Below are 18096 nucleotides of genomic sequence, written 5' to 3'. Positions count from 1 at the left end.
GACATTGTCATTTTCTAAAGACTTAAAGGGTTACGAGTTGAACAGAATGACAAGCGAGTATCTTTTTGCAGAGGTGGAAGTTGAATGTTTACCATGGGAATATCAGGAGGGGGTTTATATATTTAAACTACTACTGTAGTGCTTTATTACCGTATCACTGTATTGATCCATCTTGAGATAAAACAAGATTTATGTTAGCAGCTCTGTGAGGCTGCACTGAGCTAAATGCCAAAATCCTTTTGTTATGATAGCCCTCTTAAAGAATACAATCCCATTTTTTCCTTCCTTATGCAATTTCAATGTAACTATAGACTGCTGGAGCTCTTATATTTGCTTCAGTTGAACTGGATGATTTTGTTCTTCATCACTTACATTAAAACTGCTTTAAGAAGGATCTTCACAGCTAGTAAGAACAGGAGGAGCAATTACAGCGACCAGTAACCCTTCAGATTTACAGATAATTAAGTCCATATTTTAATACATTCATGGCTCACAATGACATTTACAACATGCTGATGTTTTGCAGGTAACGTTCATTATCATAGTTTAGCGTGCTAGCATCAGCTGAGGCCCATGGATGTCATAAGTTTGCGAGTATTTGATATTATTTGGACTAATTGAAAAGTTGACCTGATGATGGCACTAGATTAAAAGATAAGGGACTTATTTAAGTTATTGTGGGGGAATCTGTACCAGATTCCATGATTATCCAGTCAACAGTTGTTGAGACATTTCACTCTGTGAAAGAAAAAGCCAACCTGCTGGTGGTGCTATAGAGGAAGAGTTGGGGGATCACCAAATTCATTGGGACTCATCCTCTGGGGACCATGAGTGTTGACAACCAATCATAGTTGTTCAACTATTTCAACAGACTAAAAAATATGATAGAGTAGGAGAGTATACAGATTTGAGTTTGGAGTATATAAATCTATACCCCCAACGCTCTGAAGAAGGCTCCGTGCCGAAACACATGAGCGTATGTGTATTGTGATGTGAGCCAGTTAAACAAGTGAAATGCTAGGTCTTGCACTACACCGTGAATCCCATTGTGCAAAGTGCAGCCTCCTTTACCAAAAACATATTTCAACAGATTGTCAGAAGCTTTAGTTCAATGATCTACATCTCAAACGTCTCCTCACAAAGCTAAGTTGCATTACTAATTTGAAAGAAAAATCACCTAATTAGCTTTTTGCCTGAGTTTTCAGCAACATCCAAGTGTTCATCAGCAGCAGATGAAGTTTGCTCCATTTGAATTCACATTATTAAAACTGCAGTAGGGAAAAATATTTTTGGCATAATTGGGCAAAAATTCCATAATAACCTTTCAGCATATTGCAATTTAAGTGTTCTGAGAGAAAACTAGACTTCTGCACCTCCTCATGGCTCTGTTTTCAGGCTTTAAAAAATCTAGAGAGAGAGAGAGCGTTCCTATTGGCTGTTCATTCAACAGAGGCAGCTGTAAATCACTCGTAAACTCCAATTAAATGTTCAAACTAGGCAGCGCTGATCAAATATGAATCAATATTCTGTTACTGTAATGCCTATTTCTGACTCAAATGTTTTCAGAAACATCATGTAGTGCACTGTTTAGCTGTAAAATGAGAAAGTTTGCTCCGGTTGGTGGGCGGTGCTTGGTATTTCCTCAACTGATCTCAACATGGCGGCCGGGTCACAAACTTTCTCATTAACATGAGAAACATGTTCACAGTAACAGAATATTGATTCATATTTGATCAGCGCTGCCTAGTTTGACCGTTTGATCGAAGTTTGCGCGTGATTGACAGCTGCTCAGAGACGGCGGGCTCCAGCTCGGCTCTGACTGCTTGTTTTCCTCCGGTCTGTGAAATCTTGCAGATGCCATTAGGAGCACCGGAGGACACAGAGACACATGCTTTTTTTCAGATTACCTGCCTCATGCACTACTATCAGGCACCTTTTTTATAAAAATAACTTTTTTTTAATCATGTTTGCTCCAATTCTACCCACTGCAGCTTTAATCTTTTATGAAACTTGGACGATACACAATAGACCTGCTCAGTGAGTGCTCACGCTCTATGATAGTTTCTCTATGCAGAGCTGCGGCGTTCCCACAGTGCAACACTTTCATCATACTGAATTGAGTAACTGAACTCGCAGGCAGGGACTGATGACTGTTTGCCGTCTGGTCTCTCAACAGTTCCCCAATTCTACATCCTGTAATCTGTAGACGGCACCATTCTCACACAGCTGCTAAAAGTTTAATATAAACAGCACATTACACAATTTAAACACAAAGAAGATCTAATCAAACAAACACTGCACCACTTTGGGAATGCCATTCCTTCCTCAAAGGCCAAATGAAGAAGTAAAAAGAAAATATCTTTTGAGTGTTTATTCATCTAAATCAAATGAGAGTGTGAGAAGGCTTCTGCCTGAAATTTGGCAGCAAATATTTCTAGCATAGCATTTCATTTCAACTTTCAAATGAAATGTCTCACAAAAGCTCATTGATGCGAAAGGCCTTTTCAGCCACAGTGATTGCAAATTACTTTAAGGAGATTGGTTCCTGCCATTGCTCAGCAAGGCAAGTGGTTTGCTTAGTGCCAGCATAAACAGAGAGAGAGAAAGAACCTCTCTCTCTCTTTCTGTCTGTCTCGTCTGTGTGGTTACATACAGTACAGCACAAGCTCGCAGACGTACACATTTGTCTGCCTGTGTTGCTTTGGTCGACGCTTACACCGTGGGTTCAAGTGTGATGTGTTTTTTCCATGAGAGAACTTGGTAATGTAACAAGGGAGTATTTGTATTAAGGGGTGGAGTGTGTGCCATTCATGGAAAGAGAGAAGTACAGACCAGACAGAGAGGAGAGGAAGAGAAGAAAAGAGACTTTAGAATGAACTTCTGTTTGTCAAAATGTCTCTCAGCAAATGGGAGCAAAAAAAATACCACTGACTCACCCTCTGACCACTGACTCACCAAGATCATGGTGCAAGTCTTGCGTTATATGGTACATTATAGACACGGTGTGAGTTCTCAGCCAGGTCCGTGGGCTCCCAGTGGCCCTGTAGATTTTTTAAATAAATAACCTTTTTTTTTTCTTGATTGATTTTCTTTTTCAAACATATGCCAACATAATTGTGAAATCTGTTCACACTGCATTCTGGCTGCATCGTCTCTGTCACATCTCTTGTTGCTGCTGTTCCAATGTACAATGGAAGCATTATACAAGTAACTTAGCCAGCGGAAGTAATGAAGTACATTAACTCTCATTAACAAATTCATTTCTTTGTGGGATTGGAGATTTAGGGGGATCTATTGGCAGAAATGAAATGTAATATTAGTATGTTTTCTTTAGTATATAATCACCTAAAAATAAGAATCATGTTTCGTTACCTTAGAAAGAGACCTTTATTTTTACATACGGAGAGGGTCCTCTTCATGGAGCTGACTACAGTAGCCCAGAATGGACAAACCAAACATTGGCTCTAGAGAGGGCCATTCACGTTTTCGCGTCGGCCACAGCAGTTCTCCTACATGCTTGGTCAGCCCGTTCTCACTCCCAGGGCGTCACAGCCATCTGCGTTTGATTGCGTCGCACAAGGCACCCTTTAACCCTGGTAAACGCACTAGGCGTTCCATTAACTGCAATGTAAACCCTCCGTGGCAACAGTAAGCTCTCCAAGAAAATGTGTGTGACGTAGTTTTAAGAGCAAAAGGCGCAGGTGGGCTTTCATCCACGAGACTGCTATTCAGCCATGTTCACAACGTTCAATGTCATTTTCACTTTACAAATGTAGTAGTTTTAAGCCCAACCATGTAGTTCTTTCCTAAACCTAACTAAGTGGTTTTGTTGCCTAGTTCAAGGGTAGCTATAGTGGTTTTGATGCCGAAAATAAAGTTACGCCGAGGGGCGTGACAAAGCAGCGGTATGTCTGTGACAAGATGGGATGAGAACATGTTAGCTTCGCACATGGGAGAATTTTCAGTTGGTTGCAATCTGCAACCTCACCTCTAGATGATGCCAGATCCTACACACTGCACCTTTAGCATACTAAAAAGAAAAGTCACATGAAAAGGCATGATAAACTGTGAACAGAAGAAAGGAGCCAAATCAGCAGCTGCAGCATAGAAGAAGCTGCTGGTGTGTCCGTGTCCGCAGGAGGGCAGAGCTCCAGAGAGGTGACACTCTGCACAACAGTGCAATTAAATTAAGGACGGTGTCATTATGGGGTTAAGGTTAGCAATATTGCACCTTGGCATGGTTCAAAAATGTTGCATCTACCTTAATTAATCACTGGTTTAATGCACTACAGGTGAGCATGCTAAGTGACACAGGTCAAACACACCCACAGGTGCATCATGCACCAAAATGTTAACATCACAGTGGATCCTCCAGCATCTTCTGGGTTAACTGAGGAACTTTTATTTTTTCAGTGAGGTGTGAGGCCTTCCTGCTGTTTGTGACTTTATCCCTGATGTGACTGCAGAGCCTTATTCAGCGCAGTGGGACAGAGAGGCCGGGTGGACTGGTTATATTCTGCTCTGAGAAAGAACGAGCTGAGAAGCTGAACCTGGAGCGGACTTTGGAGGACTTTGTGGTGCTCAAGACTGGTGACAGGTGAGTACAACAACAAACCCATTGACTGCGTTGCTTAGGAACATAGCATTGTGTGTGTGTGTGCTACTTTGCAGATTTAATTCTTGCTGCTAACTATTGCTTGTTGCACCCGCCGCGGTGTCCTTCGATTTTTTATTTATCGTCAGTCATTTTTGTTTAATTCTCTAAGTCCTCTTTTCTGGTTAATTCTTCAGTCGTGAGTCTATACAAAGAAAGGTGGTTGTATATTCATGACTGTTAATCAGTTGTATGCACAGACTGCAAAGTGCCATCTATAGAAATTGAATTAGCTGTTGGTTTTTTTTACTTCAGGGCTCAGTGGTGTGATGCTGTCACACCACTGAGTGTGTATATTGACATTTAATGCAATTTATTTTGTAACCTAAAGGTGTTCTTCTTTAATTTAACAGTAGACAGGCTTTTACTTGAGTATAATATTCTTTCCATCCCTGCAAGTAGCACATCTTCAGGCAGCCTATGTAATACCTAAGCAGACATATTTTAGGCATCAGATGCACTTCTTACCAAATTGTGCTCTTACAGCAAATGTCAAGAGCCACAGCTGGCTGGCCATGCTTGGTTTGTATTCTAGTCAACTGGCTGGGTGATTTGAATGTGGCTACTTACATGTACTTGTCATGCTCAGTCACAAATGTGCCAATGGGGATACTAGTCGATGTCAGCTGCACGGCGAGGGGGTGAGCACTCGACAATGGTCGAGAACCACTCAACTGAAATTGTTAAAAATGCTGTCACCACAATGATTGTTGTTTACAATTTACCACACCTTGGCTAAGCACATCAGTGATAAAAAAAAAGGATTTGTCAGGGAGTTGGATACACCTCCTGATCGAATGCGAGATGCGACGGTAAAAAGATGAAAAGTCGTGAAAGATAATTTTCACACCTTCAGGCCTTAAAGAATGTAATAAACAAACGTGTTGTTTACACTGAGATTTAAGTTATGCTAATACTTTGAAAAATATCTCACGCAGGTTAAGAATGTGGATCCGTGAGCCGCAACAAATCTCCCAAAGTACATGTCTGAGCTTTAGCATTGTGAAAGATGAATTGCTCCTCAAGCCAAACTGATTACTTGCATCAAAGATTGCTCCGTTACGGCCATCAAAGCGATGATGAAAATTACATGTTCATGAGGATCACTAGAGGCAGAAGTGCTTATTAACTGCATTGCCTGTGAAGCTTTCAGTTTTGTTTATTTACACAGTTTATACCATAAGAAACCTTCATCCACTGCTTTTATCTACTTATTTTCCATAACTCACTGCAGGAAAAGTGGATGTAGTGTAATAGGAACATTTTTAGGCAGATGTCTTGCTGTATGCGAATACACCCACCACAAACAAATGTGGCTCTTTGTTGTTGTTTTTTTTCTCATATTTCATAGTCAGTCACAGTTCCTGTGGTCTCAAAAAGCACAGTGTGTTAACAGTCTGCAAAAATGACCAGGAGCTTTATTCCCGTATGCTCAAAATAAACGCATTGGCTGTATTAATCTTCCTTTTTTGTGAGCTTAGTGTCTGAGTCTTAACAGCCACGTTGAATGAAGAGGCCTGTTCAATACAGTATATGACATGTTCACACACAAAGATAATGACTTTATGTCCAAACTCAAAGGCTCTGTTAACTTCATTTTACATCAGAAACAGAAAGATGAGATTCCACAAAGCTACAAAAATACTTTATTTTTCTTCCTGTCATCTTCCGCATTGTGCAGTCCTTTATCATTGTATCTCTATATGTCAGGATAAATTATGCATGCAGAGCTACCAACAAAGCCCAGCCAGGCACATAATAAAAAAGAAAGAATTACCATGGCATTTTTTTCAACTGTGGAACAACAGAAAACACGTCTTAAATATACAATGTCATGCTTAATTGGATGGGATCAAAAAAAAAAAAGTGGTGATATATAAAACTATCGAGGACGGCAGATTTGCTGTTCAAACAGATGACAAATCCTCTCAGTCCGTTCCCTCTGATCAAAAGCAAAACATATACAAAACATATATATTTCATATCCCCTACTTCTTGTTTCCTGCAACTGATTTACATATTTTCTATAATATGATCTGTTCAAAGTGAGAGAAGTCAAAACACAGCAGGGCGCTACATCATAAATACTGCCTAACAGGTGTTAAGAGAAAATCATGGACGGTGTCAACATGTTAACAGCAAACAAAGTCATCTTATTAATGCAACCAACACCTCAGCAGAATAAACATTTATAGAACAGGGCTGTAAGAACACCCACAATACGGTATGATGGATTGGAAAACTGATAATGAGTATCACTCGTGGTCAGTTGGTAATTGACTGCAGCAGGGGGGCAACTGAGATGTGATGAATTAAAAAAATATTAGTCCTCATGTCTGAATAAATGAATGTGTTTAGTAGAAATAGAACAACATCATTTTCTGGCACATAATCCCTGTAAAAACGGAAAATTTTAATTTTTGCTCTTGAAGGTACAGTGTGTAGGATGTGGCGGCATCTAGTGGTGTGGTTGCAGATTGCAACCAACTGAGTACCCTTCCTCTCACTCCTCCCTTATCGAGTGCAAAACCGTGGTAACACCGTTTGCCATAATAACACTACTTTAGGAGCAACGGAAGTCATACGGCGGCTGGCGGTACCACGGTTTTGCACTCTGCAGCTCACGTTATCGCAGTTTCACAAGCGTATCAGAGAACTATGGCGAAGAGTATAGTAGCAAAGAGATGAAACTCCAGTGTTTTTTTTACAACAGCCGCTGCCACCATTTTGGACTGAAAACGCTTATTATATTTATATTATTTTATTGTTCAACACAGGCTATTTTGGTAGACTATGACCCTAGAATAGAAATCATTTTGTTTTACTTTTGTACGGCACTTCCGGTAGTCGCTTTCAGTCCAAAATGGCGGTAGCCTAGCTTTGTTGCTGAGCGCTGGCATTGCAATGGAGCACTTCTTGGCCATATACGTTCTTTGATTACGGTGGCCTTCAGATAACGTAAAAACACTAAAGGCTCTCTCTAGAGCCAGTGTTTGGTTTGTCCATTCTGGGCTACTGTAGAAGCATGGCTGAGCAACATAGCAGACTCTGTGACGAGGACCTGCTCCCTACGTAGATATGAAGGGCTCATTCTAAGATAAGAAAAACAACAATTCTTCGTTTCAGGTGATTATACACTAATTGTACTTATGAATATTATATTCTATTTCTGCTAATAGATCCCCTGAAATGTTACACACTGTTCCTTTAAGTTTTTCTACAGATTAAACAAACAACATATAACATGTTAATTATTAATTATTATTTTTGCTTTGGACAGAGCAAGGCTAGCTGTTTCCCCCTGTTTCCAGTCTTTGTGCTAAGCTAAGCTAACAGCTACATATTTACCATACAGATATGAGAGGGGTATTAAGCTTCTCATCTGACACTCAGCAAGAAAGCATATATAGAGTATTTCCCAATCTTACCTTTCTTTTATCTGCTTCCTATTTCTATCATTATCTTAACGAAAGCCACAGTCTGTAACAATGACTAGAAACTCTGTAAACGGACGCATACAAACCACAGTGACACGTTCAGACAACCCCTGAACATGTCGATGAGTCATTTCTTGGCCAGTGTGGTCGATAGCACCTATTAGTGATCATGCATTGCTACAGAGGGTTTTATTTTGCAGGGCAAGCTTTCAAATTAAGCTCAACGAGTACTGTTTCTCTCTCTGAACATGAAGCAGAAGAGACAAACCCAAATTTCCACATGGGAACGAATCCGTCTGAGCAGTAATGAAATGAGTTGGGGCCTGTTTTCCCAGCAGCATTTGAGCAAGAAGATCAACTGAGTGTCTGTGTAAGCTAATGCCCGAACATGATGATACTGCTGAGATGCTGCTGCTTAAATGGGCTTTGAGATACATACACTTAAAAATAAAATAAAAAAAATTGAGCCTTCAGGCGCAATCCACTTGAAGCCCAAATCATTTGATTATTTCAGAGGGTTTCTCTTCTCTCAATAGTTTGAATATAAGTTCAGAACTTTCTTTGAATACTCTTAAAACATGTTTTTTTGGACCACATAACTTAATAGTTTGACTTAGAGATTGAGGTCATTGTGTTTGTTTCTCAAAAGACGTGATGACGTTGATGTTATTAAATGAAGCTGAATGTAATTTAAGATAAAAAAAAAAAATCAAAGACAAGGATCTGTTGCACTGCTTATTCTTTGTTTAAAAAAAGTTTTTACATTTTACTCAGTGATATGTTTTTCTACAAAAAAAAACATAATTTAAATTTTCATCTTTAATATCTCTATTAACAATTAACATGTGAAATTAACAACTCAACAGCAATCTTATGTTATGGGATGAAATAATAGGAAATGTACATCAGACAATTTAGGACCACACTGACATGCACACAATGAAGATAAAGATCTCTTAAAGGGACTATATGTAACTTTTAGAAAGTCCTTGTTATTAATGACACCGTTGGCCGTTAAGTGAACTGCAGTCAGCATCCTGTTGCTCGCTCTCGCACTCTGTAGGAGCGAGCGATCATCCTGGGCATCGGCCAAAACAGTGACGTGATATTACATTACAATACAATCATATATCACCGTTAATGTCCGATCTCCATGATACTTGACATTTGCAAATTACTTCATCAGCTAACGTTACGAAGCAAAACCGTCCTGAGTCCTTTACATAGAAATCAGTCCACAGGCAACCGAGAAAATCAGGGAAGGTCTCAGTTTTTAAGTTACTTTACAATCTGTCCACACAATTTCAATACAAAGCAATTAATACATGTAAATTGTTACATATAGTACCTTTAAATTTAAGAGGATTTGTAAGCATTTTTTAGCTTTTACTCTTAAAGGAACAGTGTGTAACATTTAGGGGGATCTATTGGCTGATATGGAATATAATAATAAAACCTGAAAATAAGAATCGTTGTGATTTTGTTACCTTAGAATGAGCCGTTTATATCTACATATGGAGCGGGTCCTCTTCACGGAGGCGGCTGCCATGTTTCTACAGTAGCCCAGAACAGACAAACCAAACACTGGCTCTAGAGAGGGTTATTCATGTTTTCACGTTGGCCACCATAGTCGTCCTACATGCTCGGCAAACTGAAAAAGGAAAATGTTTAAATTGGTTGCAATCTGCAACCTCACCGCTAGATGCTGCCAGATCCCACACACTGCACCTTTAAGTTTTCTAACAGAAGCCCAGAAAACATTACTGACTATGGTTGTTGTCTTGTGTTTAATCAGTGTAATAAAAGATCTGTCAATCATTTTGGGTAGAAAAGCAGATTACAATTTTATTTTTTTACTTTTTGGTGTTTTTCCTTACATAATGAATTGTGCCTTTAAGGCTCACTTGACCTGAATACTGCGACATTCAAATACCGAAACTAGGAGAAGTGTCTCTCCTGTGGCCTACACTGTATCATATAAGAAAATAAAGTAAGAAAGGAGGAAAGAAATCAAAGTTGTAGTTTTCTTCTAAACTTCTTGGACATCAGTGTTTTTTTTTTTTTTTAGAAAGTGAGAGTCTATCATGAGTCTAGATTGCAGCCTGAGAAGTAATAGGCAGCATTACAGCCATCTGAACGCTGGGCAGACCTTAAATTGGCTCTCTCTCCCAATACAGACGCATTGAATTTCGCATGGGAGCTCTAAGAACAAAGTGCTCTCAATAACACCGTACTTCTCTTTCTCTCTCTTTCTCTCTCACAAACACACACACATACACACACACACACACACGCACACACACGCACACACACACACACTTGCAGGTATGTATATGCCTCCGCATATTTCTTCCTTTATGTACCACACACTAAAAAGCTCATACAAAATGTTGTAAACGTTCTCCACAAGACATTATATGAATACAAAATGCTAAGAATCTATACATTGTTTACATATCTCAACCAAATCTGTGCCCATTAAAATGTGAGGTCCTTCCCATTAAGATGGACATACACTCTACGATTTTAGCCCGTTTCTGGCCTGAATTTTGAGCCGTACAACTTTGCCTTGCAGTGTACAGGGGGGGATCGAGGACTGATTAACCGGCCGTCGGACAGTCGGATGAATTTCTGACACAATTTTGGTCGGCCGTCCACAGGCTCTCGCACAGTTGAAGTAGAGCCACGAGCCGATTCCCCAACGTCAGTGCCTTTTTTCTGCATTTTTTTTTTTTACAGTAATCAGAGCGTAGCTATCAAGATAACAATGTACATTAGATATAGTAAAACGTAGCTAGCTTACCCCCAATTGTCTCTGCAAAATGGCCTGGCCATACTGTCCACATCTTCCTCGCCACCTGCGAGTCCATACTGTATATGCCGTCTTTTTTTTAGACGTTTCAGCCGACAGAATGGCACAGATGATCAGCTAATTAGCCTTATTGTGACCCGTACAGGCCTCTGCTTGCAAACAAACTTTACCTGCCTCGGAGCTTTCAAACAAATCTTTATTGACAACTGTCAACAGCCAGAACGGCCCTCAGGGACCGACTGCCGTGTTTTTTTTCTATTTCACCCGTACAGTGTGAGCTCATAAGTCGTGAGCTTTGGCTTTACTTCGCAAACAATTTACTCGTACAGCAGGAGTAAGAATTACACAACAGCATTTCTAAAACCGTACAGTGTATGCCCAGCTTTAGTTTGAACAATGTCTTTTGAAGCTGGATTGAGTTCTACACTTTTGAGACGCTCCATCAGCTCCGCTGCACCAACTGGCCCTGGATCAGAAATCTCAAAATAAAATAAAAAATGGATTCCTACACCATGGCCAGGGCGACCCTGTCAGGCGTCATCGGCCCCGTCTTGACAGAGATCCACAAGTCTTCGGTCGAATTCTTTCTCTTCTTCGTTTCTGACCTTGCGGTTGCCATGGAGCCTCTGAAGCCGCAGCAGCAACAGCAGCTGTTGGCATGGCGACAGCAGCAGCAGTGGCAGCACACCACCAACGTGGTGAGGAGCACCAGCAGGGGAAGAGTTAGGAGGACCACCAGGCAGACGGTGTTGTAGACCCCCTGGTTGTGTTTCTCTGTAGCAAAGCTCCATAGTTGGTTGAAAAAATCCTGGATGCTGTCTGTTCTCCCATCCATGGCTTCCAGATACGGAGCTGTGACTCCTTTTAATTGAGTCTGTCTGGCAGTTGTAAAGTTTTAATAAATCCTTTAGAGGGTTGTGAAGTTTGCAAGTCAGTTAATGTGCATATTAGGCAGCTGGAGACACACGGATAATTAAGATGTGGTGTTAATTTAAGATGAAGGTTCTTTCTACGTAATCTGGTTCCAGCTTTAAAGTAAGATATGAAGTTTTACTCTCAATAAAACCTCAGACATCCACCGACCCCACAGCTGTCAAGTCAGATACTTTTGATGACTTGAACTTTGCTCCTGTTTTCTACGTCTAAAGATCAGAGTTTACAGCTCTATCTGATGAGGCTTGTGTCTGCGCTCAGGCTTGTGTTGTTTACGTTAAATGGAAACACTGGAAGCATGAAGGGTGACTTCATGTATGCCTCCTTCCTTGAAGTGCCCCTGTGAGGTGGTCACAAAGCCAAAGCATTCTTTAAACAGATCCAAAAGACCAAAAGCTCATTTGTTTATAACAAGGTTTTCTTTGAAATCGCCCAGTTGAGATGATCTCGATGCAAGATGAAAAAGCCAAAATCCGCACTTAAGCCAAGTTTGTTTATGCTGCTTGGCATTCCACAAACTGTTTTCGTTCTCTTTGTCTTCTAGAGCCTCCTCTTGTCCTTTTGCCCTTTTGGCTTTCAGTTTAGTTTTGTAGAGACGTGGTTCAATTTGGGCGTGTCTGTGGAACAAAAGAAAGAGAAAGTGAACATGGACAGAAATTTGGTTTCCAGCAGACAGCTCTTCCTCCCTCTCTCTCCTTTCCCTACCTCCAATCCATCTTTCTGTCTCTGTCTTTAACGTCTCAACTCCTGCTCTCCCCCCTCTCTCTTGTCAGTGTCAGCTTCAGATTTTCAGCTTTCCCCTCATTAATAGTGCAGAGGAGTCATTCAGGATTCAGGGCATATCTCTCTAAGAGTCCCACTGAGGAAGACAGGGGCTAAGAGAGAGAGAGAGAGAGAGAGAAGATGAGGATGAGGAGGAGAGGGAGAGAAGGCCAGACAGAGATAGAGGCAACCAATCTTTCTAAGAGTCCCGCTGAGACGGAGAGTGTCAGAAAAAAAAAAAGAGAAGGGAGAGAGGTAGGCTAGAGAGAGACCTGCTGCAGGAGATTCATCTGAATATACCCGGCTAATGGCTCCCATTGGAGGAGATAGATGGGGTCTGGCTTAAGTTTTCATAATGTCTGATTGTAACATTTTCCTCTGGCCTCGGATGAAATCTCCTCTCTCCTGGAGGAGGAATCACGAGGCTAAGTGCTTCAATGGGTGAAGAGGGTCTGCAGAAGAAAAGTCAGTCTCATACAGAAACAACAGTAATATTGTTCCCTTTTTCTCTGAGACGGTTTGATTAAGTCTGAGGCCTGGAGGCGACGTCTTTATTTAAACGTTGTTAAACAACTATAGTTTTTCAAATGATTTCAAACACCACTTGACTCAAGTTTGTCCCCCAGATTCTCTATAGCTCTCGGCTAGAGAGCTTCTTTGTATTCTAGATGCAGGAGGGAGAAAAGATTTTCATCTCACATTTGGCTGCTTCTTAGGCAGAGAGAGCGAGAGAGAGAGAGAGAGAGAGAGAGAGAGAGAGACAGAGAGAGAGAGAGAGAGAGGGAGAGAGGAAGATGCACCTGCAAGTGGAGAGCAAATAGATTTGGCGTGGCTGTCGCCGTGCGTTGCGTCTCATGTGTGAAATTGGTTCACCCGCAGAGCGCCTGCCAACTTCCCTCCTGTTCATTTGCTCAACAGGAAGCTGAGCGCTTAAAGCTAAGTAGCAAGAGTCATCTGAAATGTCAAAGTGAGAGTTCAGAATGAGCACTCAGTCTCACTGATCTAAAATAAATCACCACATTTGAAGATGTGCGTGTTTCTATTTGTATGTTTGGTTACTTTTACTTATTTTTGCATTGAAGTTTGAAACAAGTACATGCACAACTGTGCCATTTGTGTTATTTTAGGCCAAGCCTGAGCTTCATGAAGTTTAAAAGTACATGTTTGTTTCTGGATTTTAGGTGCAAGCTAGTTATCTTTTTTAATTCTTACATCATGTACTCGCAAGCAGCAAGATAAACATGAGAGATCATGAGATGAGGATAGGAAAGTAGAAACACATATTTAAAAAAAACTTTAAAATAAAACATTAGCTGTGTCCCAATTCCATACTACATACTCACTGCATACAGTTTATCCTATATACTAATTTGCAAAGATTGGGTCAGGACCCGCAGGTGGGTCGCAGGAGATTTTATTAGGGTCACCTAATAATTTAGTAGAATTTCTTCCGTAGTCTTTTAACATTTATATCTGCAGTACACCTTTGAGCCACATGAGGGAGCCTGAATGTTCGTATTATTCTGATAATTGTAGCCGACGTATAACAATTAATCTAATATGAAAGGCTAGCATATATTCTGTTTGTTTTACTGATGAGAGGAAAAAAACGAGAGCTTGGTAACTCCACCTAAATGCATTTATTTGGTCTCCTAAAGTATTAACATGTATAAATGTTTTCAATAACACATGCTTAAAACAAAGTTGCGATTTATCAACGTATACCTCAACGTATATCTCTTCGAAATGGCTGGTTTACCTATTCAAGATAATATGCGGTGATGCTGAAAAGGCAGTAAAAATGATCAGAGATGTTCATTTACAAACAAATTCGCTCTTCTCGCGATTTATAGATATGAGGCCTATTGCGAATTGGGTCGCAATGGTTTGTCATTTTTAAAAAGTGAGTCCCCAGAAAAAAAGTTTGGGAAAAACTGCTTTATAGTATACTGTTTTGGCGCTTACACAAGAAACCAACATACTTCGTTGTTTTATATGGACAGGAAATTATGCAATACTTGCGCTTTGCAAAGGAAATCAAACTGCGATTTTAGAATGGCAATCAAACTTTACAAAAACACAGCAAAGATGCTAAGTTTTCTGATGTCTTCCTGGAGATGCTCCTCCATTTCCTTTGTGCATTGCATTATGGGAGAATAGTCTACATCAACAGCACACAGATTTTTTTAATAACTGCTTTGAGTATACTTTATTTTGGTATTTTTTTGAAAGGACCGGTGTGTAACAATTAGGGGGATTTATTGGCAGAAATGGAATATAATATTAATAAGTATAAGAATTATTGTGTTTTCGTTACCTTAGAATGAGCCGTTTATATCTACATAGGCAGCGGGTCCTCTTCACGGAGTACCCCATGTTGCACCACCATGTTCTACGGTAGCCCAGAACGGACAAACTAAACACTGTTAACTTTTCCTGCTTGGGCTGTAGTCTATAACATTACTCGCTCCCGTCGCCGCCGCTCTCTCTCTCTTGCTTCACCACTCACTTCCGACATACACACACACTCTACGCACTGGCTCTGCTCCAACTGGCTCTAGAGAGGGACATTTGCATTTGTGCGTCCTCCACTGTAGCTCTCCAACACACTTGGCACACGGGAGAGGCTTCAGTTGGTTGCAATCTCCTCACCTCACTGCTAGATATCGCGAGACCCTAAACACTGCTCCTTTAAGTGTGAACAAAACTAGTATGCAAGTATGGATTTGGGTTCAGAGTTACTCTTTGGTTGAACTGTTCACAACCAGTAGACAAATGTGATCAGTGGCGAAGGTTTGCAAGTAAACATATTTATTATGATCGTATTGTGAGCCATGATGTCACCGCTCCATTATTCTTGGTCATTTCCTTTGCTGTTGGGACATCTTGTTGTGATGAGCTTGGCTGAACAGCAGCACCTTTGTGTACACTCTGATCTGCCTCACATTATGAAAACACTGTCAACACGACGAGCCGGAGTCACTGAACAATAAGTCTGTAAGAGAGAGACAAAGGCCGGGGGCTGCACAGAGGTGTGATCTAGCTATATAACAGAGATGACTAACAATGCTTCAGTGGTAAAGTCATTAAATGGAATGGATAAGTCACCTCAGTGTTATGATAAGTATAGCCTCTGGCCAGGAAGAATCATCATTGTGAGTTATGACTCTTCAGTGTTCAGAGAAAATGTAAAAAAAAGGATCTTAGATCATCGATGTTGTAATTTCATTTTGCTCACATACAAAGACTAAAAAAAAAATAGTTATTTATTGTATTAAAATATGATATTTTCCAGCTTAGGTAGTTTCACACTTGAATGTTCAACCCTTTCTTGGGGTAAACACTTTGATTGCCAGTATTATTCTGCCAAGAGTCTCTTTCTCAGCAGGCCATTTACAGTACTGCGAGAGTAACAGAGGGTGTTGCTCACACTGTAAATGTTGATGGCGCATGTCTGAACTGAGGTTAGTTTGAGGTTTGGCGAAGGCACAGGACAGAAGAGGTCATTTATAAAGAGAATTTAGCCATGTTCATATAAAAAAAATACTCTAGATATGTTTGAAATGAGGCCACAGGCTTTAAATATTTCCCTAGTATCTCAATGAGATTCTGAAATTCTGACCACGTACTTCACTTTCTCATGACATTGTGCTCTCCTGGAGCCATTCATATACAGGAAAAGGCCACCTCTGGGGCACACAAAGCCAGGAAGGGGCTGAGAAAAAATGTTATGATTGCTCCCAGTTAGCCCCTGCTGCTTTTTAAGGAACATGTGCGACCTAAAAGACAAAGTTGTGACAGAAGGCAAGGCAGGAATCTTTAATGACTTGCCCCGAGCACACGGTCAGAGCAGATCCCAGTCATCAGTCAGTATTAAATTAATACGCAGCACTTGGATAGTGTGACTTGAGTCAGCCGTAAACAAACTGTTAAAGCCACACTCATTTGTTTTTTTTGCAGAAAACATGAGCTACAGTATCTTGGATCACTAAGTGCAGCTGTTTCGCTCGGGTAGCTACAGGCCTGCGGACAGTCTGGAGGAGTGCAGCAAGAGCAAGTGCACAAGCCTATTACAGTTCAGACTTGTGTCAACTCGATTCATGACCGAGGTGAGGACATTCTTTACAGTGATAGCAGGAGTAGGAAACTAAAACCAGCATCAGTGAATGTGAAAAAAAGATCCATTGAACTGAGCAACGAAAAGTTATTGATGCAGCAGATTGTAGAGATTATAACAAATGACAAACTTTTTCATTTCATAAACTGAAATTTGAAATGGTTTATTTTAAAAGTCAAGAAAATAACTAGAAGAGTATAGTGACATTCAAAGGCAGGAAGAAACTTCATCAGCTTATCTTAACTTGTCAAACATCCTGTCAAATCTAACCACTGCCAAAACAACACTTTTTTTAATTGGAGTCTGGCACAGCAGCAGCAGCAGCAAGTTCGCCTCTAATTTTCCACAACAAAAAGCATCAACAGCTTATATAAACCACTCAGAACAATTTCAAAGTATTTCAAGTTGCTGGCACTCAAGATGTCTTTGAAAGCGGCACCTTACCCCCGTAGGCACATGTGAAGTGGCAGGTCAGCTCGCCCCTCCTGTCTAATCCAGTCAGCTGCTCAAACTTCTGTTGTTTCTGTTTTTGGCATCTGGCTTCTGCTCTGTTCTGGTCCCACTCACCCAGACATCTTGACAAGTCTTCACTTTCTGTTCCTGTTTCCCTCTCTGCCCTTGTTTCCCCTCCTCCTCCTCTCTCTTTGAGTGAGTGTGTGTTTTGGTCACCACGTCACTGCACCCTGCCCACTTTGTGTAAGAATGGGCCCTCTGTCTGTGCGTATGTGTTTCCTGCATGGGAAACTGGATTCTTGTGGTTTGCCGTACTTTACTCACACTGAGTGATGTCAGACGGCGAGGGAAAGTTAGGTAAACTTCGTATGAAATGTGCCTCAAAACAAACTCCCAGTGTTAGGATATTAAAAGAAAGGCTCCTCTACATGCACTTATCTGAAAACCCTGCAACACCAGTCTCAGGCAAGATTGCAGCGTTTTACATAATAACACAAAATTACAGCAACAATCACTCCACCCATCTCAGAGTCCCGAAATGGCAATAAAATGGGGAAACGAAAGCTGTTAAAGTGTGTGTGTCGTGAGTACCACCAGGTGTCGAGAGTCAGATGCAATTGAGATATGACAGAGTGAGGTCATGTGAACTGCACAAACACACACACACATACACTGCTATGCCCGTGGCTTTGTGGTCATTCATTGCCCTTTTAGTTCAGTCAAGCAAGAGAGGATTGTTATTCAAGTAAGAGAAAAAGAAAAAAGTCTATTTATTCTCCTGTCCTGAAAGGGGAAGTTGAGAGTTAAAGTGCACTGACTCGAATAATGTACTCCCAAACAATATGATGTGTGTGCGTGTGAACATACAGTTACTCACAAAGTGGTTAATGTGTTCCTGTATAGTCAGGTCACGTAACCACTACCAATT

General features: G+C 40.7%; 1 protein-coding gene across 1 annotated transcript; it reads right to left on the bottom strand.

The window, feature by feature from the left end:
- Positions 1 to 9939: 9939 nt before the first annotated feature.
- LOC119499035 (uncharacterized protein KIAA0040) lies at positions 9940 to 17357 on the bottom strand. The gene is made up of 2 exons (XM_037788223.1): positions 17160 to 17357; positions 9940 to 12453 (listed from the first exon to the last, which is right to left on the bottom strand). Exon 2 carries the CDS (start codon positions 11736 to 11738, stop codon positions 11409 to 11411), a length of 330 nt encoding a protein of 109 aa, XP_037644151.1. The 5' UTR covers positions 11739 to 12453; positions 17160 to 17357; the 3' UTR covers positions 9940 to 11408.
- Positions 17358 to 18096: the final 739 nt, after the last annotated feature.

This window comes from Sebastes umbrosus, chromosome 12 (assembly GCF_015220745.1).
Source record: "Sebastes umbrosus isolate fSebUmb1 chromosome 12, fSebUmb1.pri, whole genome shotgun sequence".
Taxonomy (NCBI): domain Eukaryota; kingdom Metazoa; phylum Chordata; class Actinopteri; order Perciformes; family Sebastidae; genus Sebastes; species Sebastes umbrosus.
The sequence above is the reverse complement of the archived record's forward strand: the minus strand, read 5'-3'. Positions and strand labels throughout refer to the sequence as shown.